The sequence below is a fragment of the Lithobates pipiens genome, unplaced genomic scaffold, assembly GCF_037356315.1.
Source record: "Lithobates pipiens isolate NorthernLeopardFrog02 unplaced genomic scaffold, aLitPip1_a1.2 Scaffold_8, whole genome shotgun sequence".
Taxonomy (NCBI): Eukaryota; Metazoa; Chordata; class Amphibia; order Anura; family Ranidae; genus Lithobates; species Lithobates pipiens.
The window spans coordinates 158,087,305-158,112,944 of NW_027507903.1; the positions used below are offsets into that span (position 1 = coordinate 158,087,305).

A 25,640-nucleotide genomic window follows, 5' to 3' on the forward strand; every position below is an offset into this window, starting at 1 on the left:
TGTACAGCCAGTACTCTGTAAATATGTCTTATCAATCATTTGCTGCTGAGCTATTATATTCTCCACAATGGAGTGTTGCCGCTTTGGCCAGGACTACCTCCACCTAAGCATGTGGGGGTTCCAGGTTAAAGGTGATAGCAGGTATGGTTAGTGATCAAAATATTGACCAAAAGAGGGGAGATTGTAAAGGAAATTTGTAAGTCCTGTATATAATTTTATTCTATTTTGTATGTATTGCACACACCACCAATAATGTTTTTATTCTTTCGAGTCCCTATTAGAATTAGCCTACCTATGTTATGGCCCTTGTTACTAAAAAAAAAAAAAAAAAATTTTAATATTAAATGTGATACCTACATAATCATGTGTATTAAAACCTTCAATTGCGTCATAATAAAGCAGAACAGTTATTTGGAAAGATGGAGTATATCTTTTGTGTCTTTTCCCTACCGCAGTGGTTATTAATTTGGAACCACTAATCAATATGAGGATAGGAGTTGCCTATCTATAAGATTCCATGTCAATATCAACATTGTCAGAGCTTTGATAGAATAGCTAACTATAGGAACAGACAAGATAATGCATATTACATTATAATCTAACATTTGTTTTGCGGTCTTTGACCCTGGTCAGACGAATTTACCTCACTTTCTGTCCCTGTTTAAACTGGATTTTGAAAATTTTGGGCTGTTGTGGAAACAAGGATTGGTGATAAAGCTTCAGTGGCGACACCTGTTTTTCCAAGACAACTCTTACAGGAGTGAATTTCTCTTCCTAGGGGTAGATTTCCTCTCACTTCCTGTTGTCTCCTTCCATTTGTAAGTATAAGTCGTATGTAACTCAAGGAGTGTGCGAGTGTTAGAGAGCTAGGTGTGATGAAACCACAGTACAATAATATTCCCAATTGAATGGCTTTGCAGAGGGGTCATGCCAACAGAAGTCTGATCATTGGAGGACAGTCAGGCTGTTCACCCAGCACAGCCAGAAAACTGATCATGCGGTGATGGATATGCTGTCATCGGTTTGAAACAGGAAAGCAGGGGGACAAAGAACAGGATACTTTTAACACAAGTACATGGTGCAACAGCACATATCAGGGATATGAAATGTTAGAGTAACAATCTTTAACCTCCCTGGCGGTATGATTCAGTCTGGAATAAGGTGCTGAAAGCGGTACAATTATTTTGCATGAAAATCTGGCTTTTATTTTGTAGTCCTGTAATTCTTAGGAATAACGCTCTTAAATCTCTTCAAACCAGAGTCTAGCAGACATCCCGGGTATGATAAAGTTTATAATATAATAAAGAATAATAAAAATTATTCAATAATTTGTAATCAAATCCTAAAACACTGAAAAAGGGACACTTTTTGGTTGCTATGGACAATCTCCAAATTCCAGGCAGAAAAAACAGTATTTAAAACATAAAAGTGCATGCAGGGCATTGCACAGACCATTAGGGACAAAGGGGGTGTGTAATTTTGTAATACAGCACTGTAATCTGTAAGATTACAGTGCTGTGTGTGTTTTGTGTACTTTTACTTTTTTTAATTTGCCGCCGTTCTCCGCTCCCGTGCGCCGTAACGTCGCAGGGAACGGAGCTCGGCGGCATACGGCACTGTGAATCAAGCGTAGGACGGCTCGCTCACACAGCGCGGAGGACATCGCTGGATCCAGGGGACAAGGTGAGTAACTCTCCCTGTGTCCTCCCCTGCATCGAGCGATGTGATCCCGAGTCTGGCTCAGGGTTACCACTCCTGTAATTAAAATCCCAACCCGAGCCAGACTCGGGATTACCGCCAGGGAGGTTAAGGAGTTGGTTCCCAATCTTTGGAAACACAGCATTTAAAAAAATAAAAAAAATAAAAATAAAAAACCTATTGTGGTGTATGCCAAATAGATTGGCAGTATACATGTTATACCTTCTATAATAAGACATCTTAACCACTCGGATCATTTTGCTGGCTTAAGACCAGACCACTTTTTGCGATTCGGCACTGCGTCGCTTTAACTGACAATTGCGCGGTCGACTGACGTGGCTCCCAAACAAAATTTACGTCTTTTTTTCTCACAACTAGAGCTTTCTTTTGGTGGTATTTGATCACCCCTGCGGCTTTTATTTTTTGCGCTATAAACAAAAATAGAGCGACAATTTTGAAAAAAAAGCATTATTTTTTACTTTTTGCTATAATAAATATCCCCCAAAAATAAATAAAAAAAATTTTCCCCCTCAGTTTACACCGATATGTATTCTACATATTTTTCAATAAGTGATTATTGATTGGTTTGCGCAAAAGTTATAGCGTTTACAAAATAGGGGATAGTTTTATGGCATTTTTATAAATTTTTTTTTTTTTACTAGTAATGGCGGCGATCAGCGATTTTTATTGTGACAATCACATGGAGCAGAGATCAGCTGTTTACAACGGCATCTCCCCGTTCAGCCACCCCGTGAGGTGTATCCCCGTGGCGATAGAGTCTGCGGGACCCGTGGCCAGACTCACGGGGGTCCCGACCGGCACGCGAACGCGCCGCTGGTGGCGCGCACGCGTTGGCAGGGTGACATATTAAAATGGATGTATCTGTACGCCAATATGCCTGCCTGTGCCATTCTGCTGACGTACATCGGTGTGCGCCGGTTGGGATCTGGTTAACACATAAAACTATTCAATGTGTTAGGTGCAATAAAAAGAACAAATGCTTTTCTGTGACTCAGTAAATAGTGCTTTAGATCATGTCTCTAGTATCCCCACTCTTACTTCTTCAGTTGCAGCACTCCTATAGTTGCAAGCATGTGATGCAACACAAGTATATAACAGTGAAGCAATATTAGCCTGAAGGCTAGGTTCATACTGTTGCATTTTGTGTGGCTCATATTTGCACAGGCACATGAGCCCATTTATTTGAAAGGGCAACTGTGCCTGTGAAAAACACAGGGAAAGGGTCCCTGCACCTTTTTAACCACCTTTTTAACCACTTCCCATCCGGGCCAATTCTGGCACTTTGCTCCTACATGTAAAAATCATCTTTTTTTCTATAAAATTACTCAGAATCCACAAACATTTTTTTTTTAGCAGACTCTAGGGAATAAAATGGTGGTTGTTGCAACGTTTTATGTCACACAGTATTTGCACAACGGTTTTTCAAACGAGTTTGTTTTTTGAAGAAAAAACAAAAAAACTAAACGGTTTCACAAATTAAAAAAAAAAAAAGTAAAAAAAACACTAAAGTTAGCCCAATTTTTTTGTATAATGTGAAAGATGTTACGCTGAGTAAAATAGATTCCTAACATGTCACGCTTTAAAATTGTGCACACTTGTGGAATGGCGCCAAACTTTGGCACTTAAAATTCTCCATAGGTGACGATTTACTTTTTTTTTTTTTTTAACAGGTTAACGTTTAGAGTTACAGAGAAGGTCTTGGGCTAGAATTGTTGCTCTCACTCTAACGCACGTGACAATACGTCACGTTTGATTTAAACGCAGTTTACATATGTGGGCGTGACTTACATATGCGCTCACTTCTGTGCTCGAGCATGAGGGGACGGGGGCACTTTAAATTTTTGTTTTTTTATTCTTTATTTTACGTTTAATTTTTACACTTTCTCTTTACATTTTTTTGAGCACTTATTTCTATTACAGGGAATGTAAACATCCCTTGTAATAGGAATCGTGCTTGACAGGTCCGCTTTATGGAGAGATCTGGGGTCTATAGGACCCCAGATCTCTCCTTCAGGCTGGGAAGACCAAGATAAAAACAAGAAACAAAAACAAACCACCTGTCTCGGCCTTTCCAGCCGAGTCCCCGGCATCGTTTACATCTGCCGGCCTAGATGTGACATCATAGCGTTGCGCTTGGGCCTCCGAGGGTCATAGTGATGACAGGGGACCATCTGGTCACCACAAATCTCTATGGCCAACTTCCGATTTATTCTCCGGCTCGCCGATCACACAGGAGGGCAGCAGGACATCCCCTCTCGCCGCCTGTAAGAAACATCAAGTGGCTAAACTGTGCCTATGATTGTTCTTACGGTGAATAGAATTGCCGGAGGAAAGAAATTGTAGCTGTAGCTACAGACATCGTTCAGATATCACCACTGAAAGTCCATGACATCATATGACATACTGCCGACGTGAAGTGGTTAAAACCACAGCCGAATACATGCTGTATTTTCAGATGTGTGCTGGTGTTATTAGGAATGAATGGCACTCCACAAGTCTGCAAAGGAGCAGCATGTTTTGGCTGTGGGGGTGGGAACATGCAATTTACACGCTATCCCACAACAATGTGAACCAAGTGATAAAGAGCTAGGAGCAAATGACATGGCATGACTGAGTTTGAAAAAACAGGGCCAAATTTTCTTTATACTGGAGGATCCTTAATGTAAATATCTGCATGTGAATAAGGATCTTCCAAAAGCCCATTACTAATAAAACAAAAAGTTAATTCTTGCACAAAAATATATTTGACACAGAAATTGTAATGCATACATTTTAAGTCAGCACTTTCACTACATTGTGAACTAAATTTATGTGTTTTTCTTCCAGTGAGCAGAGTATCAGATACAGAAATTGAAAACTGCAAGTTGTAGTAGTAGTAAGAAAAGAAAAAACACTCAAGTTGTACAAGAGCAATAAAAAAAATTAAATATTTATTTGAATAACAAGTTTGGAGTTTAAGCTGCAATGTTGGCAATGTCAATTCTTGTTTTATTAGATCACAAACTCATGCACCAAAATTGGAAAGGAAAGAGCTACCAACTACTTAACAGCTGCTGATTTATAAAGGAAAAAATATAAAGGCATGTAATCACTATACAAAATATAAAAATGTATGAAACACTACCAACCACAGAACAGAAAAGTTATTGATTATACTTAAAAACGGTTTTGTATTTACGTGTGCGCACATAATTACTGAAGTGACGTAGGCAACTTTTAACTTTGTTTGCAGGTGGTCTGCAATTATATTGTACTTTAACACATCTAACCACACTGCAAGAGATTTGCATGTGCTACTAATATGAAAGTAGATTTGTTAATAATATGGTAAATATTAGATTTAGAGAAAACAAATCTTCTTAAACAGAAGTGCTTTAAGCATAACGTGTACACCCTGAACCCATCAATGTAATAGAAACGTAATTAGCATTGACAAGGTGGAGGAGTTCACTAAACAATGTATATAGAAGTCAAGGAGGGCACAGGGCTATAAAGGGCTCTAGCCTTAACAAGCCTAAACTGCAAGAAAAAAAAAAAAAAAAAAAAGCAATCAAACATGCACCCTCCGGCCATGATCCACAACCTATTTATTTATTGCCTCTCCATAATTATTTGAAGGGCATCCAACATTGTCAGACCAATAATGATAAATACACATATATAAATGAAGACACTAACTTCTTGTTTGACACTACTAATGGCAATGTCTGTGCTGGGTGAAAGCACCTTTAAAAAAAGAGCCTATGCGGCAAGAGATAAGTGTCTATAGATTCAAAATGAATCAACTGTATCGGATAACAATTCGTCAACTTAGAAGCTGCCTTAAGATTAGGTGCATCTTCAGTTAATGTAACAGGAAGTAGGGAAAAAAACAAAAAAAAAAAAAAAAAAAGGAAAAAAAATAAAAATAAAAAAGAAAGGCAATGAATTTTTACTTCTTAAGTCATACCCATTCCTGTATTGGACCCAAGGCCAAGAACTGGGCAGACACAATGATATATATTTATATATATACTTTTTTTTACAATTATTTAAATTGTATGATGGTAAAGAATAGGGTCTATTTAAAAACAAAACAAAAAAGCTAGGTAAGCCTTAATTAAGAAGTGGCACCAGGAGTTGGGTTAACATTTTGAGTAGCCACCTGAGGAGCAACTTCAATGATTCGTGGCTTGTCTATGATTCTGGCAGTACGGTTGCCCTTTTCTACAATGCCAATAATCCATGCTTGGTGACCTTCTCCATACTTGGGGGATTTAATCTCAGCACAGAAGCGTGCAGCCTGTTCTCGTGGCAAACAGATCAAAAGACCTCCTGTAAAAGAATGTATAACAAACATGAAAACAGATTTACATTTGGAAACGCTTTATTTTGGTGTTCAAAGCAGAGAGAAAAAAATTATAAAAAGAATGCTGCATATAAAAGCAATAAACAGAGTTTTTAGGAATTTGCATTATTCCATAACTATTACTTTATATAATTTGGTAAAGTGGTTGACAGTTGAATACCACTGAAATATTGGGTAGAGAGCTTAATGTCTGAACAGTGTTCATACACTTGAAGTGCTGTGGATCACTATGGGCCTATTTCAATGGGCTTTTTTTAACATCAGATTGGTTTCTATATCCCTGGTACAAGTCCATGTAAATGCATAAAGCAGCTTAAAACATATTGATACAGGCTACAAAGAGGTCAAATGCACATGGCAAGTAACACTGAACGATCTCAAAAGCAAGCTAAATGTACCTAAAAGCACACTACATTAGCCCAGCGGAACAAGTCTTTAGTCTGTTTTTTTTTTTTTAGCTCTTGACATATTTGACAACCAAGGCTCTACATGAAGCAGATGCGCTAACAAGCATCTCTCTCTGGTAAACGGACATTCAAGACTTTCTAAAAAGAAATAAATACACTCATACATCCACAGAAACCCTTCTATATAGCTGCTGTTGGTGATAAATTGATATTTCCATGAAGAAACCTTAGTTCACATTGCTCTTTTATGAGTTTTTTTTTGTTTGTTTTTTCCAATCTTTATGTTGACAATGTGTGAAAAACATGAGAACATTGCAAAAAGAATGAATCATCATAGTACGCTTAACACTTTGAATTCAGGGGATTGTATTATTTAAAATAGGACATTCATACTCTTGGCACTAATCAATTGCCTAAATTGCTGTAATTTACATAATAAAAGTTTGACTACACAAAAAAAAAAAAAAAAAAAAAATCACAGACCTTCTTATTCTTTGCGAAATAAAACGGTGGATATGCTGAAATTAAAAATGCAAATGACACCAAGGCCTCTTGCACACTGCAGCTTGAAAAAACTCAATACAGCTTTTTTTTTACTGAGCTAAAATACAGCTCATTAATTGTGATGTGACTATGCACATGCCAGTAATTTCTGCCTAACGCGCGCAAATACGCGTGAATGCTCACAAAATGCTCATTTCCATATTGTGCAGAAAGAGAACATGAGAATAGGTTTGCGCACAAAAGCGCACAACTACATACGAGTGAAAATGCGGGTAAATATGCGCAAATACATACCATAAAAAAAAGTCTGAAAAAGTAGATGCTCAAACAGGAGTATCATGTGCAAGAAGCCTAAATTGTCCAAAGCCCAGGAATGTACATGTGGGCAGAATGCTGATTGTTAACATTTTTATTTAATCTCCCAGTTGAACACAAATAAGGCAACGCTCACCATAAAATTAAAATGATATACTTTTCACAAAATAAACTGGATGTCTCATAGTAAAACCTTCCAATAAATGCAAAAAGTTCTAATTTTAAAGCTAGAACAGATAAGAGTGAGAGAGGCACTGTGAACCAATCGGGCTCTACTGCCTCCATAAGTACCGTCTATATAAATATAACTCTAGGATCCTGTCGACTTCATAGAAAGTGCAGCATGCTGACTTTTCAGTGTGAGGCTGCGACTTCACTGTCCAGGTAACAGACTTGTAGATGAATCTGAGACCAAACTATACAAGCTAACGGCAGGGGAGGCCACCAATCTAGCCTTGCTGCCAGGTACAGACTTTTGGCCAACAGAACTTGTTTTTTCCAGATACAGCAATTTATATACATGAATTTACATACTTGAAACAAAAAAAAAAGTTTACACACATTATGGAGGCTCACATTTCAAACTCAAGTATGTAAAAAAAATCTGGTCATCAGTAGCATCCAGTAAACAACATTTTTAAATGTATTTTATACAACATTTTATTTCATATAGATTTGGCATTAAAGAGAACCTGTGGCTAGACTATTGACGCTAAAGTACTTACATATTCTTAGTAAACAATACTTCTGCTGTGGCTTTAACCACTTGACTTCCAGAAGATTTAACCCCCTTATGACCAGGACATTTTTTGCGATACGACACTGCATTACTCTAACAGACAATTGCGCGATCATGCAATGCTGTACCTAAATAAAAAAACTTAGGTAATTTCCCCCCCCCACAAATAGAGCTTTCTTTTGGTGGTATTTGATCGCCACTGCCTTTGTTTATTTTTTTCGCTATAAACTTTTTACTTTCCGCTATAAAAAATATCCAATAAAAAAAAAAAAAATCAAAAACTTCTTCATAAATTTAGGCCAATATGTATTCTGCTACAGGTTTTTGGTTAAAAAATAAAATAAAAAATAAGACCCAAAACAATAAGCGTATATTGATTGGTTTACGCGAACATCTACAAACTAAGGGATACATTCATGTAATTTTTTTTTTTTAAACTAGTAATGACGGAGATCAGCGACTTATAGTGGCACTGTGATATTATGGCAGAAAACCAGACATTGACACCAAACCGTGATCAATGCTAAAAATATTATATTTTTTTGTCAAACTTACCTGTAAAATCCTTTTCTTCAAGTACATCATGGGACACGGAGTCAGGCTAATGTTCATTACCTGTTGGTTATACTTCATCTCCAGGTGAATGGACATTACCTGCTGGGATGTCCCAGAGCAATAGCCTTGAGGGGAGGGAGACACAATGCCAAACAATAGCCATCGGAACTTATATGGCAGCCGGCAGTACACTGCGGCCGAAAGCCGAATCCTTGAGTACTCGAACATCCACTTGATAACATTTTGTGAACGTATGCACTGAAGACCAGGTAGCAGCCTTACAAATCTGAGCCATAGATACCTAATGGCGAAAAGCCCAAGAGGTTCCTACACCCCTCACAGAATGAGCACCCACCCTAAAGGGAGAGCTTTATGTTTGAGACCGTAGGCCCGAATGATCAATTGACGCACCCAATTAACAACGGAAGCCTTGGAAGCTGCCTGCCCCTTCTTGGGTCCTTTTGGTAAAGCAAAAAAAGGAGTCTAATCCTCGGATCTCGGCAGATCTAAACAAATAAACCTTGACTGCCCGGACAACGTCCAAGGAGTGCGTCTCTCTTCCATCGAATGAGGCTGTGAGAAAAAAGAAGGCAAAATAATGTCCCGATTAAAATGAAAGGCTGACGCCATATTTGGCAAAAAGAATAAAACGGGTCATAACACGACCCTGTCCTGGTGAAGGATCAAGTACGGTTCCCTGCATGAAAGGGCCGCCAACTCCGACACCCTTCTAGCTGAAGGAGATAGCCAACAGGAAGGCTAGCTTGCATGACAGCAAGTCTAATGGAATTTCCTTGATAGGTTCAAATGCTTGTTTCTGTAACACAGACATCACCAAGTTCGAGGACACATATGTGACCTAATAGGAGAAGCAAGCGAGTTACCCCCTGCATAAAGGTTTGGATCAGTGGATGGGAAGCTAAAAGGCCTTTGGAAGAATACTAATAGAGCTGAAACTTGACCTCTAATTGTACTCAAAGTCAATTTGATTTTCATCGCTGACTAGGGGTGCAACGGATCATTACAGGCAAAACCTTGCAGGATCTTGAGTCTTCTTTGCAAGGCTCGGGTAAAGCCTGTGTCAAATGGATCCGATTGGTCAATCCCTTGATTCATTCAAGAACCATTTGTAGGGCAAGAGACCTGGAGCTCAGAGAGCTCAAACAAACCGTGCCATCCACCGGTAAAAAACTGAAGTGCTTCCTGTATGGGAGGGGTCATATAGGGGATCACTTCCTGTTTAAAGACCTTTGGTCTACCAGTGTCCATTCACCTGGAGATGAAGTATAACCAGCAAGTAATGAATATTAGCTTGGCTCAGTTACCCATGATGCATGCAGAAGAAAATCTGCACCGTCACGGTATTAATGACACTGGCTGGGAAGGGGTTAAACATCTAGGGCGATCAAAGGGTTAACTGTGTGCCTAGCCAGTGTTTATGTGTGTACTGTTAGGTGATTTTACCATTTTTTGTTCCATGCTTTGCAAGAACATGAAATCCATCCCCCCCATCAGAACCGAGATCTGCCTTGTTTAGATCTCAGTTCTGTGTGCATTACCAACAATCAGTAGGTAACAGCAGAAATCCAGTGCCTGGCACCCACAGATCAGCTTCTGCTGTGAATAATCACAGCAGAAGCAGTGCACCCCCTGCAGGCGGAAGTGCAGAATCATGTATATATACTTGATTCTATGGTCTTAAAGTGGTTAAAGATGAAATTGCTCCACAATGCCTGTAGATCACTTGCTTTTCTTTAAAGCTCATTTATGGCTTGTTAAAGGGGTTGTAAAGCTTTGCTTTTTATTTGCTAAAATAGGTTCCTTTAAGCTAGTGTATTGTTGGTTCACTTACCTTTTCCTTCAGTAAACCTCACACCATCATCCGAGTGGTGTTTAGTCAGCCAGAACAGCTTACTGAGGAGGAACAGGAAGTGTAAAATTCAGACAAAGAAAACAAAGAAAAAAAACATTTAGAAGGGAAATCGAAGGAAAGGGTAAGTGAACCAACAATGCACTAGCTTAAAAGGAACCTATTTAGAAAATAAAAAAACAAACCTTTACAACTCCTTTAAGAATATGTTAATATCTGAATGCCCATAGCCTGGCCACATATTCACTTCAAAATAAAGCTCACGGAGAAACAATATATTAGCATACCATGGTGTGTAAATGAAACATAAAAGATCGCAGTTAAGCCAGTGGTACATTAATACTTATTTAACACTTATAGTAAAACTTACCCGATGTTTCAGGACAAGAGCCATGCATAAGACCAAACATATTCCCACATGCCTTGCTGACAGCAGCCATCTTAGCTAGTACAGGCAGATTATGAATTACAAAGGAAACTTCATTTCGTTGCTGTTTAGCCAAGTTTTGTGCATGTCCTAAAATTCCAAAACCTGTTATGTCTGTAGCGGCATGTGCATTAAATGTGTGCATAAGACCGGCAGCTGGAAAAAGAAAGAGTACAAACATATCCAAATTACTTAAGTGTCTTGAAATCTATGCATCTCATAGATAGCTAGATACACATACAGTATGTAAAGTGACAGGCAGGCCAGAGAGCACAATATAGCAAATTTTGTATCGGGTAACTTGCTCTTGAGATCTGTCTAGACAAGTACAAAACTATAAAAAAAAACTTAAATTGGAACACTGCTGGTATTTTTATTAGACCTACATTACTGAGATGTCCTAAAATATAAACTGTAGTGATAATCGATAGCAACAGTCTTGTTTTATCATCTCTTGCTGTCCATTGTTTTCTGACTGAGGTTTAGATTGAATAAAAATAAATAAATTTATATATTTATTACACACACACACACATATAATTTAGACAGACTGACCAATGTCGGGTTTTCAACACAGCTAACAATAATTCAGTGTATAAATTCATTAGAATTCCTACTTTAATAGTATTAACAGGATTAAACCAACAAAATAGAAAAAAAAAAATTCTCTCCCACTTAACGCGGCTCCTAGCATCACCAAACTATAAATTTGGGTCATGTTTGCCATCAAAATCGGTACAAATCATTGCACCTGTTATTTATGTCATCTCAAAAAATGGTTCAAAAGTCTTCAGTACAGATTAGACAGTAGACAGAGCTTTGGCCCTTTTTCAATACGTGTAATTTATCTTATGTATAGAGGAGTACAAGTTTAAGTTTATGTTAAATAAAAATAGAAGTTCACCTAGAAAAAACAAAAAACAAACATACGATAGGAATGTCCCATGCTGAGGGGCAGATGCAGTGCCTATCTTATCCCCACCAATCAGCTGTTTGATAAGAACCACCCAGCTCAGAGCTGCATGGCCTTTTCCACAGTTCATACTGACAAATTTAAAGAGTATTTCCACTTTTGATGCCAAATTGGGATAATATTTACATTATGTTTGTTACCCGTTCCTTTCACACAGCATACTTAAAGGAGTTGTAAAGTTTCAGGGTTTTTCACCTTAAAGCGGTTGTATACCCAGAAGAAAAAAAATAAATAACCTATAAGGCAAAAGCATAATGAGCTAGTATGCACCGCATACAAGCTCATTATGAAATACCGTATTTATCGGCGTATAACAAGCACAGGCATATAACACGCACCCTAATTTTAAGAGGGATGTTTCAGGAAAAAAAGCCTTAGGCCGCGTACACACGCGGGGACTGTTCGCTGAAACTGTCCGCTGAAACCAAGTTTCAGCGGACAGTCTGCTCGTGTGTGGGCTTTCAGCAGACAGTTTCAGCGAACAGTCCGCTGAACAAGGTTTTTCGGAAATTCCGAAAAACTGTCCGCTGAAACCTTGTTTCAGCGGACAGTCCCCACGTGTGTAGGCTTGTTCGTCAAACAAAGTTGCGCGCATGCTCAGAAAGGATTTTCACGCCGAAAGTTATAATGCAGTGTATAGGACGTCGTATTTTTCGTCCCGTCGTACGTGCCGTTCACGTCATCGCGCACGGTTTCAGCAAACTGTTCGTCCGTCGTGTGTGGCCATGTCCGTCCATGCTAATTTTGAGCGGACTGTTTGCCGAAACTGTTTGACGGACAAAGTTGGGCGAACAGTCCCCGCGTGTGTACGCGGCCTTACATTTCAACTGCTTCAGCCCCGGAAGATTTGGCTGCTCAATGACCAGGCCATTTTTTGCGATTCGGCACTGTGTCTCTTTAACTGACAACTGCGCAGTCATGCGACGTTGTACCCAAACAAAATTTATGTCCTTTTTTCCCACAAATAGAGCTTTCTTTTGGTGGTATTTGATCACCTCTGCGGTTTTTATTTTTTTGCTATTCTCTTTTACTTTTTGCTATAGTAAATATCCGACATTTTTTTTATCCAAAAAAATGTTTTTTCCCTCAGTTTAGGCCGATATGTATTCTACATATTTTTGGTAAAAAAAATAAAATGATCGAAATAAGCGTATATTGATTGGTCTGCGCAAAACTTATAGCGTCTGCAAAGTAGGGGATAGATTTATAGCATTTTAATTATTTATTTTTACTAGTAATGGCGGCAGGCTGTGATTTTTATCGGGACTGCGACATTATGGCAGATACATTTTTGAAACCATTGACAATTATACAGCAATCAGTGCTATAACAATGGTTTTAACCAAAAATATGTAGACGAATACATATCGGCCTAAACTGAGGGCATTTTTTATTTTTTAAAGAATTTGGCATATTTAATATAGCAAAACGACAAAATATAGTGTTTTTTACAAAATTTTCGCAGTTTTTTGTTTAAAGCAAAAATCAAAAACAAAAAAAAACCGCAGAGGTGATCAAATACCACCAAAAGAAAGATCAATTGGTGGGGGGGGGGGGAAAGTACTTACATTTTGTTTGGGTACAATGGCGCAATTGATAATTAAAGCAAAGCAGTGCCGAATCACAAAAGATGGCCTGGTCAGGAGGGGGCAAATCCTTCCTGGGCAGAAGTGTTTAAGGAACCCATTTCTGAAAAAAAGAAGGGCTGGGGAATTGCCCAACCAGAAAGGCCCATCATTCAAGCAGACCAAGGGTACTTTAAGACACTTTAAGAGCCCATGTGCACCAGGAGCATAAAAAGCTGCATAAACATGCTCATGGTAGCTCATATTGCACAACAGCTTTGAATAATTTATAGGTTTTTGCTTTTACAAGTGTTTTTTTCCCCCCAAAACATTACTCTCTTATAAATCATATTGTACACTAGAAAACACAAATGGTCCTAAACGCCGCATTTAGAATCATTTAGGAGCATTAAGCTTTTTTTTTTTCTGCCTCTCAAAAAAGCAATCCAGAAAGGTGTTTTTTCTGCCTCTAAACATCCTATGTTTCATGTGTGTGGAGACAGGGTAACATTGAGCTGCTTCTACAGGTATGAGAAAAAAAAAAAAAAAAAATTGCAAAACTCCTGTAGAAGCAGCATTTTTTTTTCTAAACCCATTGTGCATGGACCCCAAGTTGCTTAGTTTAAACAAGCTCATGGGGGTAGAAGTAATGTATTTTTTTTCCAGGTAGGTATGGAAAACAAACTGCTGCTATACGCAGTAACCAACTAAGAAAATGTTACAGCCATGTGCATTGTTATAAAATTTCATAACATTTCCCAACAGCACAAAGCACAGAATATTCTTGAATATACACTAAGGAAGCTAAACAGAAAAAATACAACGCTATGAGATAAAACTTTTTTTTTTTTTGTACATTTGCTGGTGTCGAGAAATTAGGTGAAAAGTCTACCTTAAAGATCATGCAATATTACCATGGTAATGGCAGACTAACCTCTGCCTTAGTTTTTACAGACATCACATACTGAAAACATCTAGTTTGCTATACCTCTAGATTGTTTTGAGAGATTAACTTTGTTGCACAATGTATACAGTGATAAATTAATGTTTATTATCATATCAACAATTAAAACTGCATAAAAAAATATGCAGCGAACAAACAGATGTGAAGCAGCAGTAACCATTGTGTGTCTATGGGCATTTCAAGAGCTCTGAGGGAATCAGTTATCAGAAAGATTTTTCCAGTCTATTTTTCCAAGGTAAGGCTGGCGGCAAAGATTTCTGCTCAGCATATTTACTGTACTCACAGCCAAAAAAATCTTGGATGTAGATGTCATGAATGATCAATAGAAAAACTGTGCAGGCAATACACTAACATTTGAGGTCAATGGCTTGCCACATTGTACATGGGTTAGACAGAAATATTAAAAGACTAAGAAAATGGCATGTGTTGTTTTGGGGAAAATATTGAAAATAAGCACAGATCTTTAATATTGGGCAAATCGTCATCCCCACTATACTCTTACACCTTGTGCAACACTGCTGAGGAGAACAGAAAATAACATTCTGTGAAAAAAAAAAATGCACGGTGCTATGAGCCAGGATCGGCAAACTAGAAGCACTGTTTCTCAGTGTGCACTAGCAGAGCCATGTGTTGCGCAAAGCACACTGATGTGAATGAGCTGTGAAGTCTCTCTTGGTGGTTCCTTAGAATACAATTTCACTACTAGGTGGTGTCCGGAAGAAAAACAGCCAATAATCCAATAATCAACACAGAAAGTGTCCGTTTATGTGCGTGCCTATGTAAGAGCATTTGTATTTACTAGGAGCCCCAGTCTGTGTATGCCAACTGCCCTAGTGTGTATCTGTATGTGCTAGCAAGACTAGATCTTTGTTAGTAGTTTTTTGACACTATGAAGTAGGTCTCAAGGTATGTCAACATCAATAGGAATGGTCAACCCAGTAGATGCCCCTGAAATCAGATTCCAATCTCTCCACACATGGCCAAGACCAAAGAGCTGTCCAAGGATGGCAGGGACAAGATTGTAGACCTACGGCTGGAATGAGCTGCAAGACCATCGCCAAGCAGCTTGGTAAGAGGGTGACAACATTTGGTGCGATTATTCACAAATGGAAGAAACATAAACTTTCAATCTCCCTTGGTCTAAGGCTCCATATGCAAGATCTCACCTCGTGGAGTTTCAATGATCATGAGAATGGTGAGGAATCAGCTCAGAACTAGACTGGAAAAGCTGGTCAATGATCTCAAGGCAGCTGGGACCATAGTCACCAAGAAAACAATTGGTAACACACTTCAGTGCCAACAAGGTCCCCCCTGTTCAAGAAAGCACATGTACAGGCCCGTCTGAAGTTTGCTAATGAACATCTGAATGATTCAGAGAACTGGGCGAAAGTGTTGTGGTCAGATGAGACCAAAATCTAGCTCTTTGGCATCAACCCAACTCAACGTGTTTAAAAGGAGGAATGCTGCCTATGACCCCAAGAACACCATCCCCATCGTCAAACATGGAGAGGGAAACATTATGCGTTGGGGGTGTTTTTCTGCTAAGGGGACAGGACAACTTCACCGCATCAAAGAGATGATAAACCGGGTCATGTACTGTCAAGTCTTGGGTAAGAACCTCCTTCCCTCAGCCAGGGCATTGAAAATGGGTCATGGATGGGTATTCCAGCATGACAAAAGACCCAAAACACGCGGCCAAGGCAACAAAGAAACGACTCAAGAAGAAGCACATTAAAGTACTAGAGTGACCTAACTAGTCTCCAGACCTTGGTCAAATAGAAAATATGTGGAGGGAGCTAAAGGTTCGAGTTATCAAACGTCAGCATCAAAACCTTATTGACTTGGAGAGGATTTGAAAAGATGAGTGTGACAAAATCCCTCCTGAGATGTGTGCAAACCTGGTGGCCAAAAACAAACGCCTGACCTCTGATTGCCAACAAGGGTTTTGCCACCAAGTATTAAGTCATGTTTTGTGAAGGGGTCAAATACTTATTTCACTCATTAAAACGCAAATCATTTTTTAACTTTTTTGAAATGCGTTTTTCTGGATTTTTTTTATTGTTATTCTGTCTCTCACTAATAAAATAAACCTACCATTAAAATTATAGACTGATCATTTGTCAGTGGGCAAATGTACAAAATCAGCAGGGGATCAAATATTTTTCTCCCTCACCATAAAACCTGCTGGTAGTAGGGTAAAGAAAACGTGCTGAGAGAAATACACGGGCTTCCCTTTCTGACCCTCTTTTTAATTTGCCATTTTCTTGACTGCCATGCTCTGTACTAGGAGTTGCTTATCTGAAATAAGTATGGGATAAGTGAAATCAGAGCAAAGTCTGAACTTCAGATACACCTTTTTTTTGACTTCAGTACTTTTTCAGTCAAAAAAAAAAAAAGATCAGCATGACTGCTAGGACTTGGCATTTCAGAAAGGAAGGCTGGAACTGGCAGCCTCCATATTTTTTCAAGGAGAGGTTTCCCTGGGTAAAATCCTTACATGGATATCAAACAAGCTGTAAAAGAACACCGTTGACCGCGGTTCTTACTCCAAACTAGTCCACTGATAAGATTAAAAGGTATAGTTTTATTATGCCATGTAACAAGCTTAAAGGTCACATAATATTCAGATGTTATTGTAAGCAAGAATGTCATAACAGAATTAATATTTAAGCCACTATATAAACAGAAATATTATACAGACCCCATAATCGTAGCTTGCTTGCAAAAAATAGTCTAAGTACACAAAATATCAAACATAAAATACAAAGATAGGCTCCAGACACAGCCATTTCGTATAAATCTGCTGTGGTCCAGGGTGCATCCAACTCTATGCTACTTTCTTTTAGAACTAAAAGTGCTAACACTTTTGATAACTTGGCAACTGCAGCATTAAACTGTAGAAACGGTATTCCTACATTTGAATTTGCTTTACAACCCAGTTTTCTTATAACCATGTATAATATTTGCTGTAAAAGGAGGTCAGAGTAGAAATATTGGAAGCTGCCACTGCCAGTCTGCTTTTGAAGGTACTACTGAAGGGCTGTCATCCTCATCCTTCTATCAGTATTTGGCAAGTCATCGACCTGCATAAACAATGTACATATCAAACATCAAATCACCCATTATGCACATGCTTGATTGGGGTCACTCACTAAGTTGGGAAAGGAACAGATAAAAGCTCCAGGACAAGCAACCTTAAAAAACAAGTCACCAGTGGTGGCTTTCTAGATTTCTATCCTGAGAGATTCGAGGAAAAAAAAAAAAAGGGGAGTAGCAGATAAGATTCTTGCATTTACCCAAAACCAATACTCAACTGGAAAAGCCCTTGCCGAAACGGTTCAGGTTGTGTAAAGAGAAAAGGAAGAGTAATAATGAAGTTTAATAGCAAGAAATACAAAGCTCCACACATAAAACAGCAGCAAAATCTAATAGTGTGTACTATTGAAACAGACTGAACAGCAATTTTCAGTACCAGTTCGGTTTAGTCGAGCCATGTTCATCATTGCTTCCTGGTATGCCAATTCCACATCTTCCTGGGTCACCACCAATTTTATTTTATTCCATTTTTCTGGCTGATGGTGGTAAAGAATAAAGTCAAACATTACAAAAGTAAATTGAACATATATATATATTTTTTTATATCTTTAGGGCATGGTATGAGTAAATGCATGATTATTTCCATAGAGCTTACATATTTAGGCTTGAGATTTAGGTTTGTTTTTTTGGCAGAAAATAAAATGAAACAAAGGATAATCGTCTTTTTCTGTAACATTAAAGTAAAATTCCAGGATGAATCTAGCCAATCTTAAAAAAGCCCCCCTCCCTCCTAACACCTATTCTGATTTACTTGTGTAAGAATGATATGTATAAATTACCCATTTTTAGGCCGCTCCAGTCACATGATCTTCTGTGTGTCAGCCAGTGCTGGATGAAGGGAGGAAAGAATGCTGGACTGTGGCTGGCAATGCCCAGAAGCGGTGATATCACCCATAGGATTACTATAGCCCATTCATTGTTGGCGCTCCTCCCCCCGTAGCCTTCTCTGGCCGACACAGGGGACACGGATCACATGACTGGACCAACCTGAAAATAGGCAAGTATATAGCATTTTCTTACATAGGTTAGTTAGGAGTGTTTAAAGGGGAGAGGGAGCATTTTAAAGATAACCAATCACTGCTCCAGGGCATTGCTAGCTGTTGTCCAGCATTCTCTCCTCCCTTTATCCGGCAGTGGCTGACACACAGAAGATCATGTGACGGGAGTGGCCTAAAAATTTGTAAATATACATATCTTTCTTACACAGGTACGTCAGAATAGGTGCTAGGAAGGGGGGGGGGGGGGCGGATTTTTAAGATTATCCAGGAAATTTACTTGAAATCAAACTTCAGAAGATAACTGTATAGGACCAGATCACATTTAGGTTCATATAGAGACCATAACTTCTGATCAGACTCAAAGAAGTCCTGCTCATTCCAACACTAAACCCCATCCCCTGACATTCAACAGTCCAATACAAGAGTCTGAATGACTGGGGCATGAGCCTTAGATGGGGCAGAAGTCAGGCGGTTTCTATAAATCATATACACTCTCCAGTCCTTAAAGAATTACACACCCAGGTGGCTCCACTGCTGTTAACACTGTCTCTATACTACACATCACAGTAAACATTGTTACGCCCTTTCCAATCTCCCTAGATCTACAGTGCATTCATTAAGTATTAAAACCCCCTTCACTTTTTTAAAATTTTATTATGTTGCAGCCGGATACTACCTTTAAATTAATTTTTTGCTCATTATTCTACACTCCCCATAATGACAAAGAGAAAAGATACGTTTAGAAATGTCTGTGAATCAAAAATAAAATAACATTGCAATAAGTATTAGGACCCTTTGTAACAACACTTGAAATTTAGCTCGGGTGCCTCCCATTTGTCTTGATCATTGATGAGGCATTTTATTGCCTTTACTGGCATCTACCTGTGATAAACTAAATTGATTGGACGTGATTTGGAAAGGCACACACACCTCTATAAAAATGCTTACAGCTGACAATGCACAATGTATCAGAGCAAAAGCAAAGAGGTCAAAGCAACTGTCTGCAGAGCTTAGAGACAGGATTATTGCAAGGCACAGATCTGGGGAAGGTTACGAAAAAATTCTGCTGCACTGAAAGTTCCAAAGAGCCCAGTTGTCTCCATAATTCACAAATGGTAGAAGCTTGGCACAACCAGGACTCCTCCAAGAGCTGGTCACCCAGCTAAACTGAGCAATTAGAGAAGGGCCTTAGTAAGAAAGGTGACCAAGAGCCCGATGGTCACTCTGAGCTCCAGAGATCCTGTGTGGAGATGGGACAAAGTACCAGAAGGACAACCGTCGCTGCAGCCCTCCATCGATCTGACCTTTATGGCAGAGTGGCTGAACGGAAGCCTCTCCTCAGCGCAAAACACATGAAAGCCTGCTTGGAGTTTGCAAAAGCTTTTGAAATGGGTGACACCAGAACTAAAATTTCAAGTGTTGTTGAAGAGGTTCTCAATACTTATGCCAATGTGATATTTCAGTTTTCTATTTTTAATAAATTCACAGACATTTCTAAAGTTCTGTTTCGCTTTGTCATTATGGCATACAGAGTGTAGATTGAGAAAAAAAATTAAATTTAAAACAACTGTATCTGGCAGTAACATAAAAAATTGAAAAAAGTGAAGGGGATCGGAATACTTTATGAATGCACTGCAGAAATGCCACGAGGACAGACCTAAACCAGCCATTTATTTTTGTACCCACATTTACTCAGTCTAAAGTTTTGAGCTTATTACCTGTTTAGGTGCTTGTGAAAGACACATTTTATCTATTAGCAGAACATGCACTGTGATTTTTCATTTTCCATGGCAGATGTCTGTTGCCCTTTTAGAGGATGCTTGCAATTTCTTTTTTCGCCAGATAGTTTAATACTCTGTATTTCCCATTGGTACAAGCTTCATTGAGTGATGTACAGAAATGAATGGTCTTTATATCAGGAACAAAATAAATTTTTTAATTAAAATTTATGTATTAAAAAGGGAGATTCTGAGATTCTGTTTTTAAGAATCAACAGCAAATCCAACCAGGTTTGTAAAGTAGCTAGGAAAATCTAAGCAGCAAAACCCTTTTCTTATTTGTAGGACTACAAATTCAAGTAACTACTTATTTCAACTGATGATACAATTAATGTGTCAATAACAGGAACTCCTTAGAACAATTAACAAAGTGCAGCTTGATATAAAGCCCACTTGTTAAAAGCACAGTGCCACAACTACCTTTTGAAGCACTTGGATACGATTAAGATGAGAACATAAATAAAGAATAATAAAAAAGGGAGAAGGATAGGGCACCATTTGTTGTAAATCTACAAACGGGTATTACAATGGACAATTCATAATATTACAAGAATGATAGCTAATCAAACTAAAGTAACAGAAAATTGGTGAAAAAAAGTTTACACTATTCTATAATATGCAGTAGTATACTTACAATATCCAGCCACTGGTGAACTGCTACTGCAACTTGGGTTCCCAAAGGTTTTGTCAGCACAAGTACATCTCCCGGCACAGCATTGTCTGGCCTGTGCATACACAAAATGGCTATTTCCATCAAATATTTAAGATGTGGGTCATGTTAAAAGGTAAACATTCTCTATCAATCTTACTAGAAATCTATTTCCAAACAAAAGATTGCAAATGCAAAAAGTTATAGAATTAAAAATCAGGAGCGAAGTGCTTTACAAATGTGCTCTGTCAGCTCTGGTATGCCAAGAATGAAGGAATATTTTATGCTTAAAGTGCTATTATATTAAACCAAAACAAAAATGTATTAAAATTGCAACCTTAGATATGATGGCTGCATTTGTTTTCATTTTTAGGGCTCCTTCACATGGGCGTGTCCGTGTACGGGGCCAGCTTGGCTGAGCGGGGGATTGCTCCGTCGATCCCCACTGATCAGGAAGATGACAGGTCCATCTCTGCACTGTGCAGGGATGGACCTGTCAGAGCGCCGCTCTCCCCTATGGGGGATCGGATGAGGATGGACCGCAGAGTCCGTCGCCACCCGATCTGATCCTTAGATAGAAAAGTAGGTTTTTCCTCCGTCACACTTTTTCTGATCGGAGCGGGCCGGATGTCAGCGGACATGTCACCGCTGACATCCGATGCTCCATAGAGGTCTATGGAGCATCCTAAAAAACTGACAGGCATACCTGAATGGATCGTTCGTGTGAAAGAGGCCTTAGGCTTTTTTTCCTTTATTTTTTTGCGTGGTGATCCAGCCAGTAAGTCTGGTATTTTCAACTTCTTTAACAGACTAAGCTGTCCGGATAAAGTAGCAGTTAGAGGGTTGAGACAAACCAGGGATGCTTACAATTGTCAGCGTTTATGTAAAACCTTCATTCCAAGGGGAAAAAAATGTTTGTTCTAATTGCTTAAAAAAATGTTAGCTGGAGCTTAGCTTCAATTTGTTAGTCAAGTAAATCTAAATGGGCTAGTCTAACATCCCACCCAATCCAGACTGACAATTCTGCTTCACCCAGAATACAGACATCCTAAGACAGGAAGTGTCTTACTGGCGGGATCACCAGGTGAAATAAAGAAAAAACAAATTCATGTACAAGTAAAGTAATGCAGGCACCACATCGAAGGCTTGGTAAGCTGCAATATATTACATTTTTGTTTTTGCGTTTAATACTAATCTAAAGCTCCAGCTGCTACAGGCCCCACACTATTTTTATAAATAGCATGGGCTGTGGTGTGTGCAGAAAAGCAGTGTATAACAGAGTGCATATAGTGTTTTGCTCTTTGTTATAAATGAGCCCCCAAGTCTGTCTTGGTCATATATGCATGAGCCTGGAGGCCCCATTGATTCAGCCGACACGCGAGTAGCCTCAGAGCCGGGCTAGGGCACATATATCCATGTGAGCAGGAATTTTGCTTTGTATTTTACTTATGTTTTAATAAATGAGATTACGCTATTGGTTCCTCTTTCATATATCTCACTCATGGGCTTGCGGAGGAGGAACTCATATCAAGAACAAGTCTCAACTATTAAGCAAGTTTACACTTTGCTAAAAGCACTGTTTGACCTTTTTAAGTAAAATTAGTCCATCTGGTAAGCAGAATCAACTTAAGAAGTAACTTTGAGTGTATGATTCACAGTTGGTGACGGATACTTACCTTTGATGGTACATTGAAGACGTTTATTTAAAAGAACTTTAAGAGGTTTAATATACATTGAAGATATATTTTCACAATATGTCGCATTACAGTTTAATACTGTTATAGTAGCTATTTTCATCACTCAAGCTATTTCATGTATACACTAGTATTTTGCGACCAAGATCCTCAAATGAGCGCCCCCTCACACCAAATATATTGTCACTTAAATTATCACCTACCTTAGCTAGGGGAGCAGCATTTACATTTTTTTTTTTTTATAATTTTAATAATTGGCACGAGGTACTAATACATTTTTTAATCCCCCATCAACACTGACTGTTTTGATGGGGGGATATAATTATTTTCTTTCCTTTTTTATATAAGCATGCTTGAAAAATCTCCTTTCATGTTGCAAGTTCAACCTACCTGCCAGCCATCTCTTTCTACAACTTCCTGGATTGCCTTGACGCTTTGCAGCTTCTCATCTGCTGTTTAGATTCAATCTCTAATGACTACATATCCCACTGTTACTTGCTGCCTGCAAGCAGTGGTTCCTGTACTGATGCCGCCTCCTGAAACTCCTCTCAGCACCTCTGTAGTTCAGAATGTAGGATCTTTGAATTCTGTGACACAGCAATGCCCGCTCACAGGGCACAGGAAATATGCATCGCAGAATTCAAGAAAGTATATGTTTGGGGATCTTTATAAAGTAAGCTTACAAATGTCAAGACTGTTCAGATTAGTAGGTAAAAGCTAGAAATAATTTAAATATAGTGTGGAAATGAATGTAGGATTTTAAATTTTGACCTTAGATACACTTTTTTGACAGTTGCCGTTTACAAGTTAAAATCACGTATTTTTGCTCGAAAATTACGTAGCAGCCCCAAACATTATATATATTTTCTTCAGACACCCTAGAGAATAAAATGGAGATTGTTGTAATACTTTATGTCACACCGTATTTGCGCAACGGTCTTACAAACGCAATATGTTTGGGAAAAATACACTTTTTTAAATAAAAAAATAAGAAAGAACAGTAAAGTTAGCCTAATTTTTTTTCTATATTGTGAAAGACAATGTTACGGCAAGTAAATTGATACCCAACATGTCATGTTTCAAAATTGCACCCCCTTGTGGAATGGTGACAAATTTTGGCACATAAAAATTTCCATAGGCGACATTTACAAATTTCTACAGGTTACCAGTTTAGTTACAGAGGAGGTCTAGTACTAGAATTATTGCTCTCGCTCCAAGGATCGCAGCGATACGTCACGTGTGGTTTGAACACCGTTTACATATATGTGCGCGACTTGGAGGTTTAAAATGTTTTATAATATTTTTTATTATTATTAATTTCCCTTTTAATTTCAACATTTTTTTTTGGATCACTTTTATTTCCATTACAAGGAATGTAAACATCCCTTGTAAGAGAAATGAACAGGACAGGTACTCTTTAATGTGAGATATGGGGGCAAAAAGAACTCAGATCTCAAATCTAGACTTAAAAGCAATAAAAAAAACAAAAAGAGATCTTTAAGGCTGGAAGTGACGTTTGACATTGTTCCGGTCCTCCAAGGGCATCTTACCCCCCACTCGGCTTTCTGCCCATCCATCACAACAATCATATAGTTTCCCCCGCTCCCGACGTGTCTGGTAAGCAGCAGAGAGGGGGCTTTTGGGCACCTCTTCCACCGCCCATAAAAGTGATCTTGCGGCAAATCCGCTGCCGAGACCAGTTTTATGTCAAATTGGACTGCCTGCCATTTAAAAAAAAAATAGGATCTTTTTTGTTATACTTACCTGTAAAATACTTTGCTTACATCACGGGACACAGAGTGAGGCTATTATTCCTTACTTACTGGATTATATCTAATCTCCAGGTGAATGGACACTGGTAGACAAAATGTCTTTAGACCGTGATCCCCTATATAACCCCTCCCATACAGAAAGTACTTCAGTTTTGTAGCAAGCACTTAATCCTCAAAAAGGATTTTACAGGCAAGTATGACAAAAAAAATCCTATTTTGTTTTTCATACATCACGGGACACAGAGTGAGGCGAATAGTCTTTTCTTACTGGGATGCCCCAGAGTGATAGCCTTGAGGGGAGGGAGACACCCTGCCAAAACAATAGACATCAGACCTATACGGCAGCCCGCAGTACACAGCGGCCGAAAGCTGAATCCTCGGCTGCTCGAACATCAACTTGATAAAATGTTGTGAATGTATGCACTGAATACCAGGTAGCAGCCTTACAAATCTGAGCCACAGATACCCAATTGCGAAAAGTCCAGGAGGTTCCTACACCCCTGAATGAGCTCTTACCCTAAAAGGAGGAGCCCTATGTTTCAGACCATAGGCCTGAATGACCAACTGGCAAGCCCAATTAGCAATGGAAGCTGCCTGCCCCTTCTTGCGTCCTTCTGGTAAAACAAAAAAGGAGTCCGCAGATCTAGACAAAAACTCTGACTGCTTGCACTACATCCAAGGAGTGTAGTCATTTCTCTTCAGCCAAACTAGGCTAAGAGAAAAAAGAAGGCTAGTTTGCGTGACAGCAAGACTAATGGAATTTCCTTGATAGGCTCAAACGGTTGTCTCTGTAACACAGGCAGAACCGTGTTTAGGTCCCAAGGACACATAGATGTTCTAATGGGGGGAAGCAAACTAGTTACCCCCTGCATAAAGGTTCAGATCAGTGAATGGGAGGCTAAGGGACTTTGGAAGAATACGCACAAGGCTGAAATCTGACCCCTAATTGTACTCAAAGCCAATCTGATTTCCACAGCTGACTGTAGAAAAGAGAGAATTCTCCCTAACACGTATTTCCAAGGATGCCATTTTCTGGCTTTCCACCAAGCAATATAAGTCTTCCAGACCTTATAATAGATCTTCCTAGTGACCGTTTTTCTGAAATTCACTAGGGTAGACACCACCGGTCCCAAGATGCCACGATCCTTTAACACCCTAGCGTCAATAGACATGCCATCAAATTTAGAGACTTAAATTGTGGTGGAATATAGGACCTTGAGACAGCAGACCGGGAGCGTCCATGGCCCATCTATTGCCAATCTCACGA

At 39.0% G+C, this 25,640-nt stretch overlaps 1 protein-coding gene across 3 annotated transcripts in view; it reads right to left on the reverse strand.

Moving 5' to 3' along the window:
- Positions 1-4,632: 4,632 nt before the first annotated feature.
- The window catches only part of SEPHS1 (selenophosphate synthetase 1), a 94,848-nt gene continuing 73,840 nt past the window's right edge, over positions 4,633-25,640 (reverse strand). For all 3 annotated transcript variants that reach the window (XM_077472473.1, XM_077472472.1, XM_077472474.1), the window contains exons 6-9: positions 20,893-20,983; positions 17,859-17,958; positions 10,828-11,040; positions 4,633-6,033 (exon numbers count right to left, since the gene is read on the reverse strand). In XM_077472473.1, the coding sequence (XP_077328599.1) occupies positions 5,819-6,033; positions 10,828-11,040; positions 17,859-17,958; positions 20,893-20,983 (619 nt within the window). In that variant the 3' untranslated portion in view covers positions 4,633-5,818. The remainder of the gene's footprint in view (positions 6,034-10,827; positions 11,041-17,858; positions 17,959-20,892; positions 20,984-25,640) is intronic.